At 32.0% G+C, this 19,373-nt stretch overlaps 2 protein-coding genes across 2 annotated transcripts; one reads left to right on the forward strand and one right to left on the reverse strand.

Annotated features, from left to right (window-relative positions):
• The first annotated feature begins 568 nt into the window (after window positions 1–568).
• On the forward strand, window positions 569–6,389 carry LOTGIDRAFT_201812 (hypothetical protein). Its single transcript, XM_009053020.1, has 9 exons — window positions 569–692; window positions 1,118–1,186; window positions 2,500–2,673; window positions 3,237–3,363; window positions 4,137–4,228; window positions 4,374–4,622; window positions 4,992–5,128; window positions 5,316–5,424; window positions 5,754–6,389. Exons 1-9 carry the CDS (start codon window positions 648–650, stop codon window positions 5,916–5,918), a joined length of 1,167 nt encoding a protein of 388 aa, XP_009051268.1. The 5' UTR covers window positions 569–647; the 3' UTR covers window positions 5,919–6,389.
• Window positions 6,390–11,666: 5,277 nt separating this feature from the next.
• LOTGIDRAFT_143281 (hypothetical protein) lies at window positions 11,667–18,125 on the reverse strand (the record flags this gene model as incomplete). The annotated part of the gene is made up of 11 exons (XM_009053021.1): window positions 11,667–11,788; window positions 12,317–12,510; window positions 12,923–13,080; window positions 13,821–13,961; window positions 14,306–14,476; window positions 14,756–14,896; window positions 15,199–15,305; window positions 16,032–16,210; window positions 16,754–16,896; window positions 17,271–17,410; window positions 17,975–18,125. The coding sequence occupies 11 exons, from the start codon at window positions 18,123–18,125 to the stop codon at window positions 11,667–11,669; spliced, it is 1,647 nt and encodes a 548-aa protein (XP_009051269.1).
• Between the last annotated feature and the right edge of the window lie 1,248 nt (window positions 18,126–19,373).

The following is a 19,373-nucleotide window of genomic DNA, read 5'->3' on the forward strand; positions in this document are numbered from 1 at the left end:
AGCATGTGATGATGTGAGTAGCTCTAGAAACTCAAATCCACGAATAATAGGTTTCTTTATCTTAACAAGTGGACCTTCTAAGTTATACCTCTTCCCAGAAGGCATTAAGAGGGGGTGGCTCAACTTACCCCGTGGCTCAACTTACCCCACCCTCCCCTAGATCATATTTAATAGACTCGATATATAACATTCAAGCTTGGAGACCCCTTAAATACCAGTTTGTCTCACATAATTAATGTGGCCATAATTAATTCGTAATAATCTAAATAAGAAGAGAATTGCCAGCAGAATTCCAATGAGTGACCGATCAGGAAAGGCCAAAACGTTTTATTTTTGTTTATCCAGACTGTAGATACAGGGACATTTATGATTGGATAAACTCTTGATTATAAGCAATAAGAACATAATTCACTAGAAACACCAATTTGTTAAATAGTTGGCCTAGAAAACCTATCTTTAACTAAATAATTTATAATTTGGATTAAGTCAAATTTCTAAAATACAAAGGCTACAGAGTGTTTCGGACTACCCATCTTTTAGTCTTAACTTGACTTATCTCCCCTGAAATCGAATGTCTTAGGTGAAGGTCATTATATTTTCGTGGAGAAAGCAGAAAGGTTGCTTTTGCTACTCGAAACACCGACAGAATGCTGTCAGTTTGTTTCAAGAGTATTCGGCCAGTAAACCGAAGCGTAAGTATTCCATTTCTGTGAGATATTTGCAATATTAAGTCAATTTGTAGAACTTGGACCTTGGGTTTGTGTTTCAACTGGGTTGGTTGGCAACTTGATTCCTTCAAATTCATAATTTTACTTCTAGTCTACATTTGGGTTCCAGTGGGAGTAAGTTCCAGCTCGGTAAATTTGGTGTGGACTGTGCATTGGAGCTAGAAGGGATATACTTGGCAATGTCAATTAGTGGGGAGATTTTTTGTTGTGGTATTAATGACTGATGCTCCTTATGTCATAGAATCAAACATCAAAGTCAAACTGTGGACACCTGCCCATCTTTAAGTACTTGATCAACCTGGATGAAGAACAATTTTTCACAAACTAGGGCCTTTCCTGCAATGTTAGATTTTTTACTAGTTTGTAATCAGTTCCTTTTTCTATTTCAGTGGCTGAATTTTTCCTATCAATTAGTTAATAATTATGCAACAGCTTCTGAAGCATCCTTTGAGACAAATGTGAGTAGAATAGTTTAGATTTCAAAATGATTGATTAGTGAAAATATTTCCATCCATTGAGCTCATGGTTCTTGCAGACATAAAATTGATTTTGCATTTTTCAACTTTTACATAAAAGGGATCAAGGGATCTTTAACGTACACAGCCTGTAGCACACAGGATCACAGTTTATTGTCCAATCCGTATGACTAGACGCTTGTCAATGTTAGCCCCTCTTACCTACATCACTGACCCTACTCTCTGGCCACATCAAGTTCTAAATCACATATTGGCTATCATTTTTGTATGAATTGAAATATTAATCTCCAAATATTGCTGAGAGTCTCAGATTGTCTTTGGGTTGATGAAAATGCCAACCATTGAAAACAAAATTATTTGAAACTATGATTTTACAGAGGGAGATTTTCAGTTCAAAATGTGTCATTTTCACATGAAATTTCTTGGAGAGAATTCTGTTCATTTCAAGTGCAAAATTTTCAAAACTTATATATTCATGGACCCAAAGGCATTCTAAGACAATTGGTATGGACTTGAAAATCATATTTTGAATATTTGTGACATGAGAGAAAAAATTCAATTTAGAACTCAATGTGGCCAGAGAGTAGATCTTTGGTACATAATATGTAAGTGAAAGTAACACAAAAACCATTTTACTTTAAATAGTCCTGGACAAAAAAAAGACAATCAATGCTTTTTTTGTGAAAATCTTTTTACATATTTTTTCTCCAATAAATTCTTCTTTCGAAAAAATTCTGCTTTTGATATTTTCATTGTTTGAATAAAAATGTATTATTATTTATGGACTTTGTCTTTTAAAATGGACAATATTTGGTCAAATGGATAATCAAGTAGGAACCATATGGTTTTATTTACCACAATATTTTTATTTGTAGTTTGTGTTCTATTTCTTTTATTATAAGCCTACTAGAAATTTATAACATATGGAGACACTTATCCAAAAATAACTCATATTGTTGACAACATGAAAAGCAATGTGTTAAGAATTAAGAATTTCCTATTTGGTGTAGAGTTGAAAAATAAAATTAACAAAATAATGTTACTATATTACTAATATAAAGCCCAACCCTAACGTTAACTTGTTAGAAGAAAGTAACTTCACACTTTGCTCATGTAGTATGAACAGAAGGCCAGATATGGCTGGAAAAATTGATGGATTTACATAATATTGATTCTGAAAAGTCTTGAAAGTAACCGAAAATAAAGTTTAATTCTGTAAAAGTGGAATATTTGTAACTGAATAAGGTACAGTAACTTTAGATATGATACTTTAATTCTCAACTTGTGTTTTTCAGCCATGTAAACTACACAAGCTGGATCAAGGACCCTCAACCAATGTCACAGTATCTAGAGATGATGCCTTAAAATACTATCGAGAAATGCAAATGATAAGGCGTATGGAAACTGTAGCTGGCAATTTGTACAAATCTAAAATTATTCGTGGTTTCTGCCATCTTTATTCTGGTCAGGTAAGAAATTGTTTCTTTTCTGTTTAAGCATGTTTAGCTGCAGACTTAAGCTTATTTAAAGGGATAGGTTTGCCAATTTGGGTGTTGATTTGAGTCTTATATTATATAATATATATATATAATATGTAAAAAGCCTTCAGAAGTACTAGAAATGTATGATAAATAACATAATTCCTTTACAAAAATATCTCAAACTAAGAACTTATTTATAGATTTCTTTTCTGCACAACTTTTACTCCCGATATTGCCGTTGTTTTGACAACATTTTTGATTAATGGAATTGTATTGCTTATCCAGAGTTTTATCACTGGCTTCAAATGAGGAGTATCTGAAAGGCAGTTCGATTGTGTCTATAAACTCCAGTCACTAGACATGCTGTATTTTATTCTTATCATTTCCCATATTAACCTGGTTAGCCACGCCTCAAGCTTGCAATTTTAATGGACCATTGTTTTCAAGTTTAGTGATTCATATTGTGGAATGTGTAAAAACATGAAACAAAAAGAAATTTCCTGCAAGAAGTGAAAGAGATATGAAAAGATTTGGCACCTTTTATCTTTTAGGAAGCTATATGTGTTGGCATGGAAGCAGCCATTAAAAAAGAAGATGCAGTTATTACAGCTTACAGAGCACATGGCTGGTCCTATATTAGAGGGGTATCTATTCTAGGTGTATTAGCTGAACTTACAGGTATAGTCTATGCTTTCTCTTTCTTCTGTTTCCAGGAAAATATATCCATAGACCTTATTCGCGCGTCGGCCATATTGAATCCAGAACTCATAACGCAAAAAATAAAAAGGCAACGTTGTGTCACTGCATAAATTCTCCAAGTTGACAGCATTATCGCCTGCTTCTCTAATCCCACTCACTCGAAACTAATCATATTTTACATCATTAAAATCAAAATTGATTAAGCTACATGATGATACTTTTAGATAAATTTTACTGTTAGACATTTTCGAGAAAGGGCAGTTTTAAGCCAATTTTCTCGCTGTTAAAGAGTGTTTAATGACATCAGATAGGCTATTTATTCATATGACGTTGTCATCTTATCAATGGAAGACGTAATTTACGTTATGAACTTCGCTTTCAATGTCCCAAAAATGAGGCGTGAATAAGGTCTATACCTAGTTATTCTATGAAGTTTTCAGTATCTCTATGAGTTGCTTGCTCTATAGTATGACATAATCATCTTTACATTATAGGTTGAGATAGTACCTTCAGATTTTGAACTTGGTTTTTGTCATCTCAGAGATGATTGAGATGAGTTTGATTGAGTGTTATTGAGTGAAAGTACTCAGTTATCCATAGTTTATGACTTTCAAGATCTGTAGATAATTAAAGAAATTATGCTTTTCCTCTGCTCTAGTATAATTGCACCCTACTTGAGAGTTTCTGTTTTTTGTAATATTAAGTAATATGTAGAATGCAATAACTCATTCATTATATTCATTATATTATAGGAAGAGTATCAGGATGTGCTCTAGGTAAAGGTGGTTCTATGCATATGTATAATGATAATTTCTTTGGTGGTAATGGTATTGTTGGTGCTCAGGTAAAAACTTAGTTGTTATTAATTTTATACGTTCACATTAGACAACAAATAGACTATAGAACCATGTATGTTTTCCGTGTGAAGAGATTACTTGAGGAAGATTCAATGAAGTTTTTTTTCCATAATTCATAATTGTTTCTTTTAGGTTCCATTAGGTGCTGGTATTGCCTTTGCTAAGAAATACACCAATGCAGATGAGATTTGTATCACTCTATATGGTGATGGTGCAGCTAATCAAGGACAGTTATTTGAGGCTTATAACATGGCTAAACTGTGGAATTTACCGTGTATATTTGTGTGTGAGAATAATGGTTATGCTATGGGGACTAGTTTAGATAGGTCATCAGCTAGTACCACTTATTATACTAGAGGTGACTATATACCAGGTGTTCAGGTAGGTTAAAGTATTTATCATCCAGTCTTATTGATAAGTGTTCATGGTTGACATGGGTTTGAGAAGGTATTACTATATTATGAAGTTTTGGTTCACATGGGACAATAAACAGGCTAAGCACGTTAAAGATCAAAGATAGATCAACAGTTGGAAATCAAAAAAGGGTAGACTCAATTTTCTCATTGCACACTACATGACGTTGCCCATCTCTATAAGCCCAACCAGGTGTAGAAAAGGGGGATGTAAAACTCCATTCTTCATTTAAAGTACTTTGTTCATCTGTTCATAGTTGATAGGTGTTCAGGGTGTTAACTAGTGTTTTGCACAGAAAAGACCTTATTGAAAATTATGAAATTTTTGAATTTGTAGGTAGATGGTATGGATGTTTTAGCTGTAAGAGAATGTACTAAGTTTGCTCGAGATTTTGTCTTAAAGAATGGACCTATATTAATAGAAGCTTCAACTTACAGATACAGTGGTCACAGTATGAGTGATCCTGGCACTAGGTAGGAACCTCCTGTTTTTTGAGGACTGACTGCTTGGTTAGGACAATAAATGATGGTCGCGGGCTCTGTATTCATCCGTTACATACAGAATTCTGGTGACTTTGAATTAGTCATACTATCTTTAGTAAAGTTTGATATCTTTTGCAATTTTTCATAATGAAATGTTTTGTTAAATTTTATGTTGTAGCTATCGTACTAGAGAAGAAGTCCAAGAGGTAAGAGAAAGAAGAGATCCCATATCAAAATTTAAAGAGAGAATTCAGACTTCAAACTTGGCCACACCAGAAGAGATTAAAGTAAGTCATCTTATGATATTTCATTTTTTTTATATTTACATTAAGTCGTAAATTGACCAAACCCCTTGGCATTGATATCTCCCAAATTGTCTGTACCCATGTTCAGCTTGGTCAACTGGAATAATGGTGACTTAAATACAAGGTTAACAGACACCAAACAAGATTACAACCCTCAACCACCATGTTCAACATTACCAAGTATTGTCCTGTTAAGTTTCAAACAATTTAACTGACTGTAATACAGAACCCCTCCTTTTAATTCATTCATTCATTCATTTATATATTCATTCATTCATTCATTCATGCATTCATTCATTCATTTTTTACAGAAAATAGATCAAGAAGTCAGGAAGCTGGTAGATGAGGCAGCAGAACAAGCTAAAACTGATCCAGAATTACCACTGGAAGAATTATATAATAAAATCTACTATCAACCACCATCTAATTATAAAGTCAGAGGTTGTGATCCCTCTATATTAGCTCCATCTACATAGTTTATTTATTATATTAGGTACAATTATACAGGCTATATTCTTGGTCATTGTTTGTGAGTTTGTTAGAATGTCAGGCAGTATCTGGAAATGAGTTTTCAGTTTTTCACTGCACATGTATATAAGGTACTTGTCTAAATACCAGTATATTTGCTTTGCCATCTAAAAGAGCTCAATTTTCTCTATCCATATCACTTTTAAGAATTAAAACTGACTTCCAGTTTCCCTATCATTAAACACAAATTGCAGGAGAACCAGTTGTCAGTATTTCATTTTGAAAAGTAATAAGTACAGTTAGAAATTAGTTTTATCTGATAGTAAAGCAAACCTAGACAAGTATAACCCTTTTTGGCTTGGTTTTAAAAAAACTGATTGTCGAAAATAACATGGCAAACCAATGGGAAAATATCAAAGTTTCTCAACATAGAAACAAGGGTTTGTTCCAATCATTACATCTTTACAAGTATGACTTATTTTTGCCAAATGGATTTAAAAAGAGTATATAACAAGTGTGGGCTAGTTTTAGGTGTACAGTTAGTTATCAAAATATTTTGTTGTGGTTAGAAGTTATTGTGTTGATGATTGCTGATTTTTTTTCTTGTCCCAAACAATGACCAAATATGTCTTATGTTTGCAAATTCCTGAACATTTTATTTGTATGGTGCAAACTCTCTGTTATAATAAATATAATGAATATAGTTACAAGAAAAATATTATTGAAAAAATATTTGAAACGGAAGAAATTTTTGTCAAAAATAAGCTGGCCCACACAAACCTTTAGTGAAGAAGTTATTTTGGTTAGCAAATGTTACGATACAATTAACTGAACTTATTTTAAAGAAAAATTTCTTTAGATCATTGATGCAAGTGTAATAACCCCAAAAAGAAGATGCAACAAAACATTTATATCTTGGTATATTTTAGATTACGGAGTTTTCACTGTATAAATAAAATGTGATTTTAAAAGAAAATGTATATAATATATAATAGGTATGATATACATATTTGAATTGTATTAGTATTATTAGTGCTATAATTGTATATTACATTTGGATTGATAGCTTTCTTGTTAACTCACTTTATTCTAAGGATTAGGGTGTATTTTTGTTGTCATCACTGCAGGAACATTATAAATATTCTCATGTAGGTAATTATGACTGTAAATTCAAGATAATTTACACATTGGAATCTGAATTAGGCGCTTGAAGTGAGGAGAGTCCTACATCTTCAGATTTCACATTTGAAATCGAGCTGTATCCGATGTTATCTAAATGACTATATAAACAGTTATTGGTTCCAATGAATTCCACCATTGATCTTGTTTCTTTAGCTCTGGTCTGGCGTTCAATTTGCTCAACTTATAATTGGAATTTTATACCACTAAAACATCTTGGTATATATTTATATATTTTGTTGAGACCGCTGCTATTTTAACAACAACATTGGGGAATTTCATACGGGTTGGGTAAGAGTCTTTATATTATATATTGTTTGTGGAAATTTTTAGAAAATTTAACACTTCAAGTTGATCTTAATACAGTTATCTTTGGATTAGATACTACATCTCAAGGTCCTCAACAACAAAATGTATTCTACAATTTCAAGAATAAGCTATGTATTTTGAAATCAATATTATTTGTAGGGGTAAAATTCATAGTTTTTGTTAACTCATTAAACTTGATTCCTGTGACAATAATGATATCTAATTTTGACTTTCCTATTAGAATTATTAAGGTATTCACCTTTGTATTGATCTGAATAAAAGTTATATAGCTATAAACTTTATTATTACTTGTCTTGTATCCCAGTATTCCTCTATTTTTCTGTCCACTGGTATCTTTTTTTTGAATAAAACCACAAAAATTTAGTTTTGAGGAATTAAATGATTTCTATGTACAAAATAACTTTAAAAACATCTTGTAAAATCTTCAGCTGATATTTTCCAAGTCCTCTATATATTTGTTGTATTCCTTACTATGTATGCTTGACTGACTGAGGTTAGGTTCAGTAGAAAATTCCTGTTAAAATTTCACTTTAACATTACTTAAATTTATTACTTACATAACAACATACAGAACATATTAATTATTCTGGTAAACCAGCTCAAAACTTCACTTCAGCTGCACATAAATATTTTCATGATCAACATAGCAAACCTAGACTCTACAAAGAGAAATCTGTGCACAGAAAATCTTCACATGGTCAAGGTATTACCAAGCTTATCTTATACCTTGACTACAATAGCCATATTTCTTATATTACAGAAGTTTGTAAATGCAGCGATTTAATTAGATTGAATGCAAGATAATACAGCCAATCAAAGCCCTGGACAGAAAGTCTGTTAATAATAAGCCATTACATTGACCGTCTTTAGAGGGCTCTGATTGACTGCATTTGTAGGTATGCAATCCAATCAAATTGCTGCATTCAGAGATAAAAGAATCATAGCTATTGTAGTCAAGGTATAAGACAAAGTTTGTTATACCTTGACCATTGTGAAGATAAGGAGGGTTCAAAACATAAATAAGAATGTTGTACTTTGATTTGAGGTAAAAAAAAAAAACAAACCATCATGGAATCTATAGAAGACTTCCTGAATACAATGTTGACTGCTTGTGTTTTTGATTAGAATCTTCATTGATGTACACAATACAATGCTACAGTAATAAACTCATGCAATTACCAGTAATCAAAATTAAATTCAAGTGTTCTTACTGCCATTCCCACATTCTTAAAATATTATACTTCATCAATAACAATAAATATTAAAATATCACAAAATAAAAATAACAATATATAAGTATAACAACATCTTTTTATCAGAGATTACTACTCTACTCTTCCATTCAACAACACTTAATAAACTCTGTCTATTTCACCCAAAAACAACCATTCAATCATCTAAAATCCATGCTTCTGAAACATCCATCTTTAATTTAAACTGATGTAAAGAGATTGTAAAGAGACTTTCTAAATTTTGTATTTGTATCGGAGACACTAATAGCATCAATTTGTGCCATTCCAATTTTCAGACATCAGTGGTTCCTGCTATTTCAGTCAAGATCCTTATATCATTTCAATAATTATGCATTATGTCATAAAATGCTTACTTTTAGTGCAATTGCTCAGACGTCTGACTTTGAAAATTTGAATGGTGGAAATAGATTATATAAGTGTTCCTGATACTTACAAAAATAAGAAAACCTTTTTCCAATTCAATATCCACTGACTTTATAATCAATGAATATACAATATCTGATATGATATTTGTAATTTTTTGGGATCAATTGAATGCAAAAAATGTCACTGTCATGATACACACATCTTCACAATGAAGAGCAATTACGAACTACGTCTTGTATCTTATTAGCCACCTTTCTTGTCTCATTCAAGTTTGTAAATGCAGTGATTTGATTGGATAGTACGCTAACGAATACAGCCAATCAAAGGCCTCAACATAAAATCTGTGAACAATAATGCCACATCAAAGTACGTAATAGCTTGACATTGATGGGATACATACTGTGTATGGAATTATGGAGGAAAAAACAGTTAAAAAATCATCAATCTATGGCCATCATTTGCTATTTTCTAGTCACGAGTTCATAGAATTTTGGGCAATGAATAGCAAAGTCAAGGCCACAAGATAGATAATTATCACAAAAAAATTCTTAAGTTGGTAAACCAAGAGAAATATAAAAAATTGAATTTGAGATTCTTAAAAATGTGAAAATTCTTATAAAATATGAAACTTCTTTTGGTGGACATACAAAAAGCAAAAATCTAACAATAAAAATAAGGAATGTTTAAAAGAAAACTAAATAAAGAATGTCTTATTATTAATAACAGACACAAATTTCATTTTCCTTGATTTTTTCGATTTGTTGGTATCATTGACACTCAAATAGGGAATGCTTATTACTTGTGACCTTATAGATAAATATGAAAAATGTTACCACAAAATTTTCAAAATCAGTCAAAAAAGCATTAATAAAAACAGCCCGCAGAGTGCAGAGCCAATAAAAGTTTTATAAATTCAAACTAATATTCTTATTCTTAACAATTTGTTAAAACATTTGCACATCTACAAATCTATATCTATTTGGAAATAATGCTTAATTAAAACATGTGACTAGAAAAAACTTCTTAAGAAAATCTTTCTGAATGAAAACCACTAAAATTCATTAAAAATATCTTTTTAAATTTTTGGAAAAGGCAAATGTGTTTATAGTTTTGATTTTCGTTAATTTCAAAACAAGGCACTTTTTGACTTGGTTTTTAACTTTCTACTGTTATTTTAATTCCTTAATATCTTTTTTTTTTTACTTTGGAGAAAAATGGGCATTCCATATAAAGCACCAAAAAAAGGAATGTTTTTAATTGTTCATATCAGTATCTTAATTTACGTATTTCCATAATCAGAAATGCCCAAAATGAATCTATGCTGAGTGTGAAGTCTGTATATTTTGAGAATGGTGCATCAAGGCACTTCTAACATAATGGCAATAGACAATCACATCTTGGAATATGCACTTTAACCAAAGCACCAATACTTAGGGGAGTGCTCGATTGGTATGTTCTGCACATTCTGGATTTATGGAATCAACCGACCGTTCAATAAAATAAGTTGGAAAATAGTTCAGAACAAGTTCCACATTTGCTCAAACAATAGTAGGTCCAGATAGAATTCCAAATGGTGGAGAAGGAAATAGTTGAGAAAATTTTGAATGCAATGCTTTCATATCATTCGATTGGGGGCAGAATTGGAACAGGCGGAACCTGTTAAAACTCTCAAATCAAATGCAACCTCAGTAGTTCATTGGTTTTAATCATATGGTTTGTAGAGGTATTCAAATTCTAACCTATTCATTCCATTCACTACATTAACCACTGTGCCCACACATTAAACCTAATTCTTTAACAGCTACCAATTTTGAATTTCAAATATCATCAATATGAAGAACAACATCATTATAAATTTAGAGAACAACATCATGATAAATATGTACAACATCATCAAGTTGACATCAATGTTAAAAACAACACCATCATTAATATGGAAAACATCATCAATGCGACATAGATGATGAATACTATCAATATGATATCAATATGAAGAACATGATCAATATGATATCAATATGAAGAACATGATCAATATGATATCAATATGAAGAACATGATCAATATGATATCAATATGAGGAACATGATCAATATGATATCAACATGAAGAATGTGATCAATGTGATATCAATATTAAGAATATGATCAATATGGTATCAATATGAAGAACATGATCAATATGGTATCAATATGATTTCAATATTAAGAATGTGATCAATGTGATTTCAATATTAAGAATATGATCAATATGATATCAATATGAAGAACATGATCAATATGATATCAACATGAAGAATGTGATCAATGTGATATCAATATTAAGAACATGATCAATATGAAGAACATGATCAATATGAAGAACATGATCAATATGAAGAACAACGTTTATAACGTCATTATCAATAAATATAAATATGTAAATTAACAACAACAAAATGTATCGTAACTGAGAACAACAACAACGTCATGACAGTCAAATGTCAACTACAAATTCAATTTGTTTAAAGATTTCATGATATCTTTTGATATTCATTTTCAAATGATAATAATTAGTTGATTGTTAATTATATGGCCTCTATTAATGTATGTATATTGTAATTTGTAGGCAAGTATACTCCACCATTTTTTACAGGCATTCTATACCTTCACATAAACCATCACCGGAACAATGGCCACCAGCTGGAGTATGATCTGGTAACCATACAAAGTCTCGAACTTCTTTTTTATTAGATGGACAACAATGACTGGCTTCTGTAAAGAGAAAAACAGATAACATTCATATGAGAACACCATAAATACAAGATGGATAGTCACATGAATGGGTATTGGGAAGATACAACCATTATTACAAGGATAACAACTGAGGATCATTTCTACAAGTGGTCCTTAGCCACACCACTTGGTGATAATCTGAACCTACAGCTGGGTCGAGAAAAAAGTTGACTTATTCAAGGTCACCAAGATTAGAACCTACGACCACCATTTGTGTGACATAACCAATCATGTGATGTCATGTAAAGATTCCAACACTGTAACAGACACTGCTACAGCTAGTAGGAAATTATATTTCTTATACATGTACTTAAAAAACTGAGGTACCGTTAGCCAGTCTAGTGTCCAAGTGGCATGTCCTGAGCAACTCAAAGTCTCTGATTTGTGACTATGTAAAAGCATTGATGGACAATATGAATTATACAATAAAAACATGCCACATTATATCAAACTACAATGTGCATGGGTGTGAATCCAAAAAACCTATGAAAATTTGTTCCCCACCTTGGTCACGACTGAGAGTTTTAGCTTCCTCCATTAATTTCTGATTTCTGATGGACACCTCTTGATGATTCACCATAGGAGCTGGATAATCTTTATCAATTATACAACCAGCTTTCTGTTGTACCTTCAAAGGTGCTTTCCATGGTTCAAACAAGAAATGAAGTGGGAATCGAGCTATTTCTGGTACATATCGTCTGAAAGCACAAAAATACAATAATATTAGTCCCAAAAACTGGACATAACTCAAAGAAACACATAGACATGCATGCATCAAATCATAAAATGCCACCTCATTCCATGAGATTTCTGGTAGTCTTGTGACATGACATGCATTTCAGGAGGTTTCATTTTTGTGTTTTTCTGAAGGTTCCTACACAAGTCATCCATGATCTGACAAGATTCTTCTTTAAATTGTGTTCTGTGCCAGAATACCTCACATATAGTAAGGAAACCATTTTTGACAGGAGCATTTGATTGGTTGAATATTAAATGATCAACAACCTGAGATACATAACAATGTTATCAGATCATGGATGCAAGGTGGAGCCACTTGAAGAAAATTACAAAAAAAATTAATAAAAAAATTCGGATTGCACAATTACTTACCTTATATACTCCCCTGTAGGGTCCATTCTGCGGCCATACATACTGGGTGAGAAACATTGTGGACATTGTAACATCTTCTCAAAGGCTGAACTACTAACCCACATCCAATTACCAGCACATACAGACCAATCAGCATCAATCAAATACTTATCAAAAACCTGTCAATAAATCAATCAAATGTTTATCAAAAACCTGTAAATAAATCAATCATATGTTTATCAAAAACCTGTAAATAAATCAATCATATGTTTATCAAAAACCTGTAAATAAATCAATCAAATGTTTATCAAAAACCTGTCAATAAATCAATCAAATATTTATCAAAAACCTGTAAATAAATCAATCATATGTTTATCAAAAACCTGTAAATAAATCAATCATATGTTTATCAAAAACCTGTAAATAAATCAATCAAATGTTTATCAAAAAACTGTCAATAAATCAATCAAATATTTATCAAAAACCTGTAAATAAATCAATCAAATGTTTATCAAAAACCTGTCAATCAAATAATTATCAAGACGTAATTTTGAGAAAGGAATATAACTCAACATGAAATTATAAGCAAATATTGATTTCAAATCGTCTTAAAAATAAGCCCACAATATTTTGTTTTAGGTATAGACTTACATTTTGCTTAGACAATGACATAAGCCTATTCTTTTTTTTATTTCCAACAGTCAAAGGATCTTTAACTTGCCCAGCTTGTAGCACATGAGGCCTTGGATTATTGTCCCATTTGCAAGACTAGACACCCTTTCCATGTCAAACACTCCAAATTGTATAATTGATTTAGGATAAACGGTTGAAAATCTGAAGGTATTGAACCTTGAACCTTGAACTACCAGAGCTCCCAATGATCTCTGGAGTATAAATATGAAGACATAAACATCATTACCTTCAGACCATCTTCCCAGCTGAGCCACAAATCACCTCTAGTTATAAAACATGATACCATATGTCTACCAACATGATGTAACCAACCTTCAGAACGTAGTTGATTCATACATGCATCAACCCATGGAAATCCTGTTTTACCCTGTAATGAAAGAAACGAGTCATGCAATAAACAATACCATGCATTGTGCAATGAGGAAAATTCTTCTGAATATTCTGATTGCATTCTAACAGCAGTCTCTGATCTTGGTACCGGTATATATTTCAACTACATTAAAGAGTCAATATGGTAGAAATTCTGCAATTCTGTAGAATCTTAAAGGTAATTTTGAAACTTTTCTGCTCATGCTTTGGCTAATGATTTGGCAAGGGCATGCAGTTTGCAATAAGGGAAATTTTACCAGGTATTCAACCCTCTCTTTCACAATTTTTCAGATTCTCAATTTGGTCAATTCTGCTTAATTTTTCTTCATTTAGTGCACTTACATTAGTCCACCTGTCTAAATGTTCTTGATTTTTATACCATTTAATATTGAGACAGACTGGGTTATCTTTCATAGTATTAAAATGTAGATTATTTACTGACATAGTATAGAAATATTCTCTCCAGATTAACATAGCTATAACAGATACTGGTGCTTCTTGATTGGGATACACCTGTAATAATTAGTATATAAAAAATATATTAACTGACGTCTTCTTTCCTTAATGGTGGTCAAAGTGATAATCACTTTATAGTAATCATAATGTTCTCTTTAGACTATACTTCCACATTAAACTGCAGGAGAAACACACATCTGAATCTAATTCTGAAAAGTGATACAGATGGATAAAATTGAGCTCTATCAGCTGGTACATGTAAATTAAATATTTATATCACTATCTTTGACATTACCTTGAAGACATTCTAAAAGTGACATTTCAAAGTGTACTGACCTCAGCATACGCATCTAGAATTTTCCAATAAAACTCTCGAACAGACACTGTACCAAATCTTAAATGTGGACTTAAACTTAATGGTGGACCAGTTAGATCTGGTTTATACTGGTTAGGCATGCAGTATCCTGATTCAAAAGCCTAAAATAGATTTCATTAATAAAGATTATAAAATAAATGTAATATAAGTTTGGGCAATGCCTTGCAGTGTGTAATGAAGGAAATTTTGAAACGACAACAGCATTAGTCTACTATTTTTCGAACTCCCACTTTCAAGGGATCTGTAATTTGCACAACCTGTAGCCTCAGTTTATAGTCACCCAAACAATGTCTTTCAGTTCCGCCACCCTGCATTAGGACCTGCATTATTGGTTGGAATATCGACAAAACCTAAAAGACTTAATTCTAAAAAATGTGAGTCAAGGGTGACCATTAGTTCTTACCAAACTTTCAACTTTCATTCTAGAATCTAGAAGTTTTCTTCCTCTTGTTTCACCACCAATATAATTATTGTAAGGTTTCTTCTGTTTTTCATCCTCACAATAAACACCTACAAGTACAGAGAAATTACTCTCAAATATTCTAAGCCACTATTTGTGGATCCTCATCAGTAAAAATGAAACTTTAAATGTATACAATCATTAAAATATAAGTATTTCTAGTTAATAGAGCTCAATTTAACTGATTATTATCAGGTTTTCAGACAATTCAACTTAAATGTGTTGTACAAGTTTATACTATTGTTATTTTTTTGGGCCTAAAACTCAAAAACATAACGTAAGATGAGTTCCAGTCAATAACGTTTTAATTTGTTTTATAAAGGTGCAGGCACTGGAGCGATCTTGGTCGGATTTTTTGTCTGGCATACGTGACCGTGCTTCCAGAACAAGATTAGCGTGTCACCGACAGGATATATAATATTAAACAAGTTTGATAATTGTCTCTGATAGTTTTATTGTCATCATCCAATCAGATTCCTTTTCCTTTCAATTGCATGCTCTGTATGTGATTATAGCCAAGGTGGAAAACAACTGACTAGAGATTTTTGTCCCCTCATGTGCCCATGCTAGTCGTGGGAAACTCAAGACATGACTCTAATCGTCAACAAAAGTTTCTGACCAAGACCATTCGTGTGTCTGAACCTTTATCCAATCAGATTACTGTCTTTCTTTCAATCTGCATTTCAAACTTATTAAGTTAAAAAGTTGGTAATAAGGCCCAAGGAAAACAATTTAGTAAAACAACTTTATGACACCATAGAGAATTCATCACCTACCTAATTCTTCACATGATGGAATTTTAAACTTATTATCATCATCATCAGATTTACTGCCAAAATTAACATGGGTAAAATCAGCATCTGGTTCTGGACGTGCTGGACTACCAACCAATTCACTGACTTGTTTAAACAAATCAAATGTTAAAGGTGGGTGACCTCCATTATTTTCAATAATCCTGCAAAAATGAGTCATAATGTAGAACACGTTGCAAGAGTTTGCTAATTATACCACTGATCTCTGATTAAAGGGACAAGACACCAGGTGTTGAGTCTTAAATATATGTAAATTGTCTTCAGAAGCACTAGAAATGTATGAAAATCGCATAAATTGTAGCCTTAAAGGGGATTTTAAAAAGGTTTTCTAAATTGTGTATCAGTATCAGGTACACTTATTTCAACAATTTGCAACATTCCAATTTTCAGTCAGACGACTGAGGCTCATGCAATTGCACTAAAAGTAAGAATTTTATGACATCACTAGTGCCAACTATACTGACTGGAATTGCAGGAACAACAGACGTCTGATTGAAAATTGCAATGGTGCAAATTGATGTGATCAGTGTACCCGATACACATGAAAAATTTAGAAAAAATTCCCTTTAAAGAGCACTTAATGATGCCTCGTATTATCACGCGATCAAGTCAATGACCAATTGTCCAATAGTATTCTCACCAAAATCTAACAGGACCACTTTATCTTGATAGGATTCAACACTTACTCATTAGGGTTCCATAATGTATGACTATGAAATTCTTCCCAATCTACGTTGTGTCTTTCACATAATCCTTTTACTTTATCATCTCTTTCTTGCCATATTGGTTCTGGATCAACTTCAAAGGTCAACTTGGACACATTCCATTCCTATGGCAATCACAAAAAATCATTGTAATTATGGCAATATTTCTTGGCTTTGAGAAGTGAATGCTTTTTTTTTTAACTTCACATGACAAAAAGATAATCGAAAGATTCATCAAAATATCAACAGCTATCTTGAAACATTCATGTATAAATTTACAAAATGTCTGTGTATCAAGATAATATTTGAATATTCACAGTCACTAGGTTATAAATATCTAATGTAATTTTGTGGGTAGCTCGTGTAGAAAGAAAACTAACCAACTGTCATTTTTTCAATTTGCAAAAATAAAAATTGGAGGAAACTACCAATGTCAGTGACAAGGGATAAACTTTAACAACCATCAGAAATACTAAACAGTCAAAAACATATCACTTACGACAAATAGATTGGTAAATATTTTAACAGGATCTCCTCTGAAACAATATAATCTTCCACCTAATGCTCTAAACTGTCTATCTAAATCATTCAAACTTTCTACTAGAAACTTCATTCTAGGATAGGCTGCAGTCTTTGTTCCTATAATCAAATAATAAAAACACTTAATTATAATGGTACCTGGTACTCTAAATAAAACATCTTTTAAATTGAATAGATATAGAAAAGCTTTCTTATATATGAAAAGCTGTGGACCATTGCCAAACTTCAACTTAATTTACAGTGGAGAGGAAGGGGGTAGGGCTAGGTGAGTCAGTTGTTCACAAGAGACCAACATACTGTGTATTGTTTTTAATGATGGCCCTATACATTCCCTAACACTTTATATGTCTATACGTATTAAAACAGAAACGAAACCTTAAAAAACTCTTGTTACTGAGTTTCATGCTGTGGGATCTTCAGACAACTGACCTATTTCAGCCTACCTCCATACTGAAGTTGGACAAATAGGTCTAGAACTTATTCTCATGTCTACATTTTCGGAACGTTATACGGTACACTATTGTATAAATATGTAAAATGCTCATATATAAGCTTACATCTCTTTTTTGACATCATGTAAATGAAAAAGCATGAAAAATTCTAATAAACAACAATCACTGTATTGAAACATTGTCAATAATGTTAAATAGGTACTTCTCTTACCGGCAACTTCTCCATCAAATATAAACACTGGATAGAATTCATTACACGATTTAACAGCTGCTAACAGAGCAGGATTATCTTTTAATCTTAATCCATGACGAAACCATAACACTGATGTCCCCTTCCTCAGATAAGAATTTTTTGAATTCATTTCCCTGTAAATTATTAAAATTAAGATAATACAAATATTAAAACAAAATTTCAGGTTCTCGAGAATAGATGGAATAGATGGAATTGATAATAGATATAATAGCTAGATAGAAAGAAAAAAAACAGGTAAAACAATAAACAAACAAAAAAACCCACTTACTTGCTCCAAATTCCTATTTTGCAGCACAGAAATGTCAATTCCTCTGAACAAAATAATATACCAGTACAGTATTTAAGATAAAAAGAAAATAATTCAGGAAATGAGCTATAGTTACTAGTAAATATTCACACCATGTTGTCTGGTGCTAAGTTGATTCACACCTTTCTTTTCAATACATATCCTAGTTATAACACATAATTATCTGCGTGCCTTCGTGCGCTTCAAAAAATTCAGAATGGTGACATATCTGAGAAGTGAACTTAACATTCTCGTGAACAATTGTTGTACCGGTATTATTAATTTCTCGGCAGTTTCCTTATAGGAAATAGTAGGCCTATCATAGCCCTGTCACACTGGACTGCCACCATTTTCAATCTTACTGCCACCAAAAATGGACTTGGACGCCGGGAAATTGTGAAGAAAATATGAGAAAAAGTCCCACAAAATTGCAAATTCTATAACAGTTGCACTCAAACTTCTACTTATGCGACAATATTGTATTCCCAACGCAGGTTCCTAAAAAAATCTATAGGCTTGGTGCATCTCATTTGTATTGCTGTCTGTTTACGGAGATGTGATGACGCTCACGCTTGTCTCAGGACATTCTTGATTTCGTGATGATCCTAATGGCAATTATTGTTGACAATACCACCCAATTTTCCATTGCCGTTTTTATGAGAATTGGAATAACAGCCTCAAAACAGTAGCCAACTGTTATTTTTCAAATGTTTTTGCGTGTTTTGATAAAAATTTAAACAATTTTCAGCCAAAATTTGAGACTTTTTTTAGTTGAAATTAATAGAAGAGCAAAGTGTTTCTTTTCAAGTCAAGTTACAAAAAATTATATTTTTATCAACGCAAATTAGACGCTCTAAGACTAACAGTACTATTCTGTGGCTGATATTCCAATTCTCATAAAAATAATGGAAAGAAATCATTTTTTTTTTCTTTGGTCAGACTGATGACACACCACAATACTAAGCTGATATTATATAATAATTGTAATGTAATGTATTACTAACAGCCTAACATTAATATATAGGTGAACAAAGGATTGATTTAGAGTTAAATCATGCTCATTGTTTAATT

The sequence above is a fragment of the Lottia gigantea genome (genome assembly GCF_000327385.1).
Source record: "Lottia gigantea unplaced genomic scaffold LOTGIsca_196, whole genome shotgun sequence".
Taxonomy (NCBI): Eukaryota; Metazoa; Mollusca; class Gastropoda; family Lottiidae; genus Lottia; species Lottia gigantea.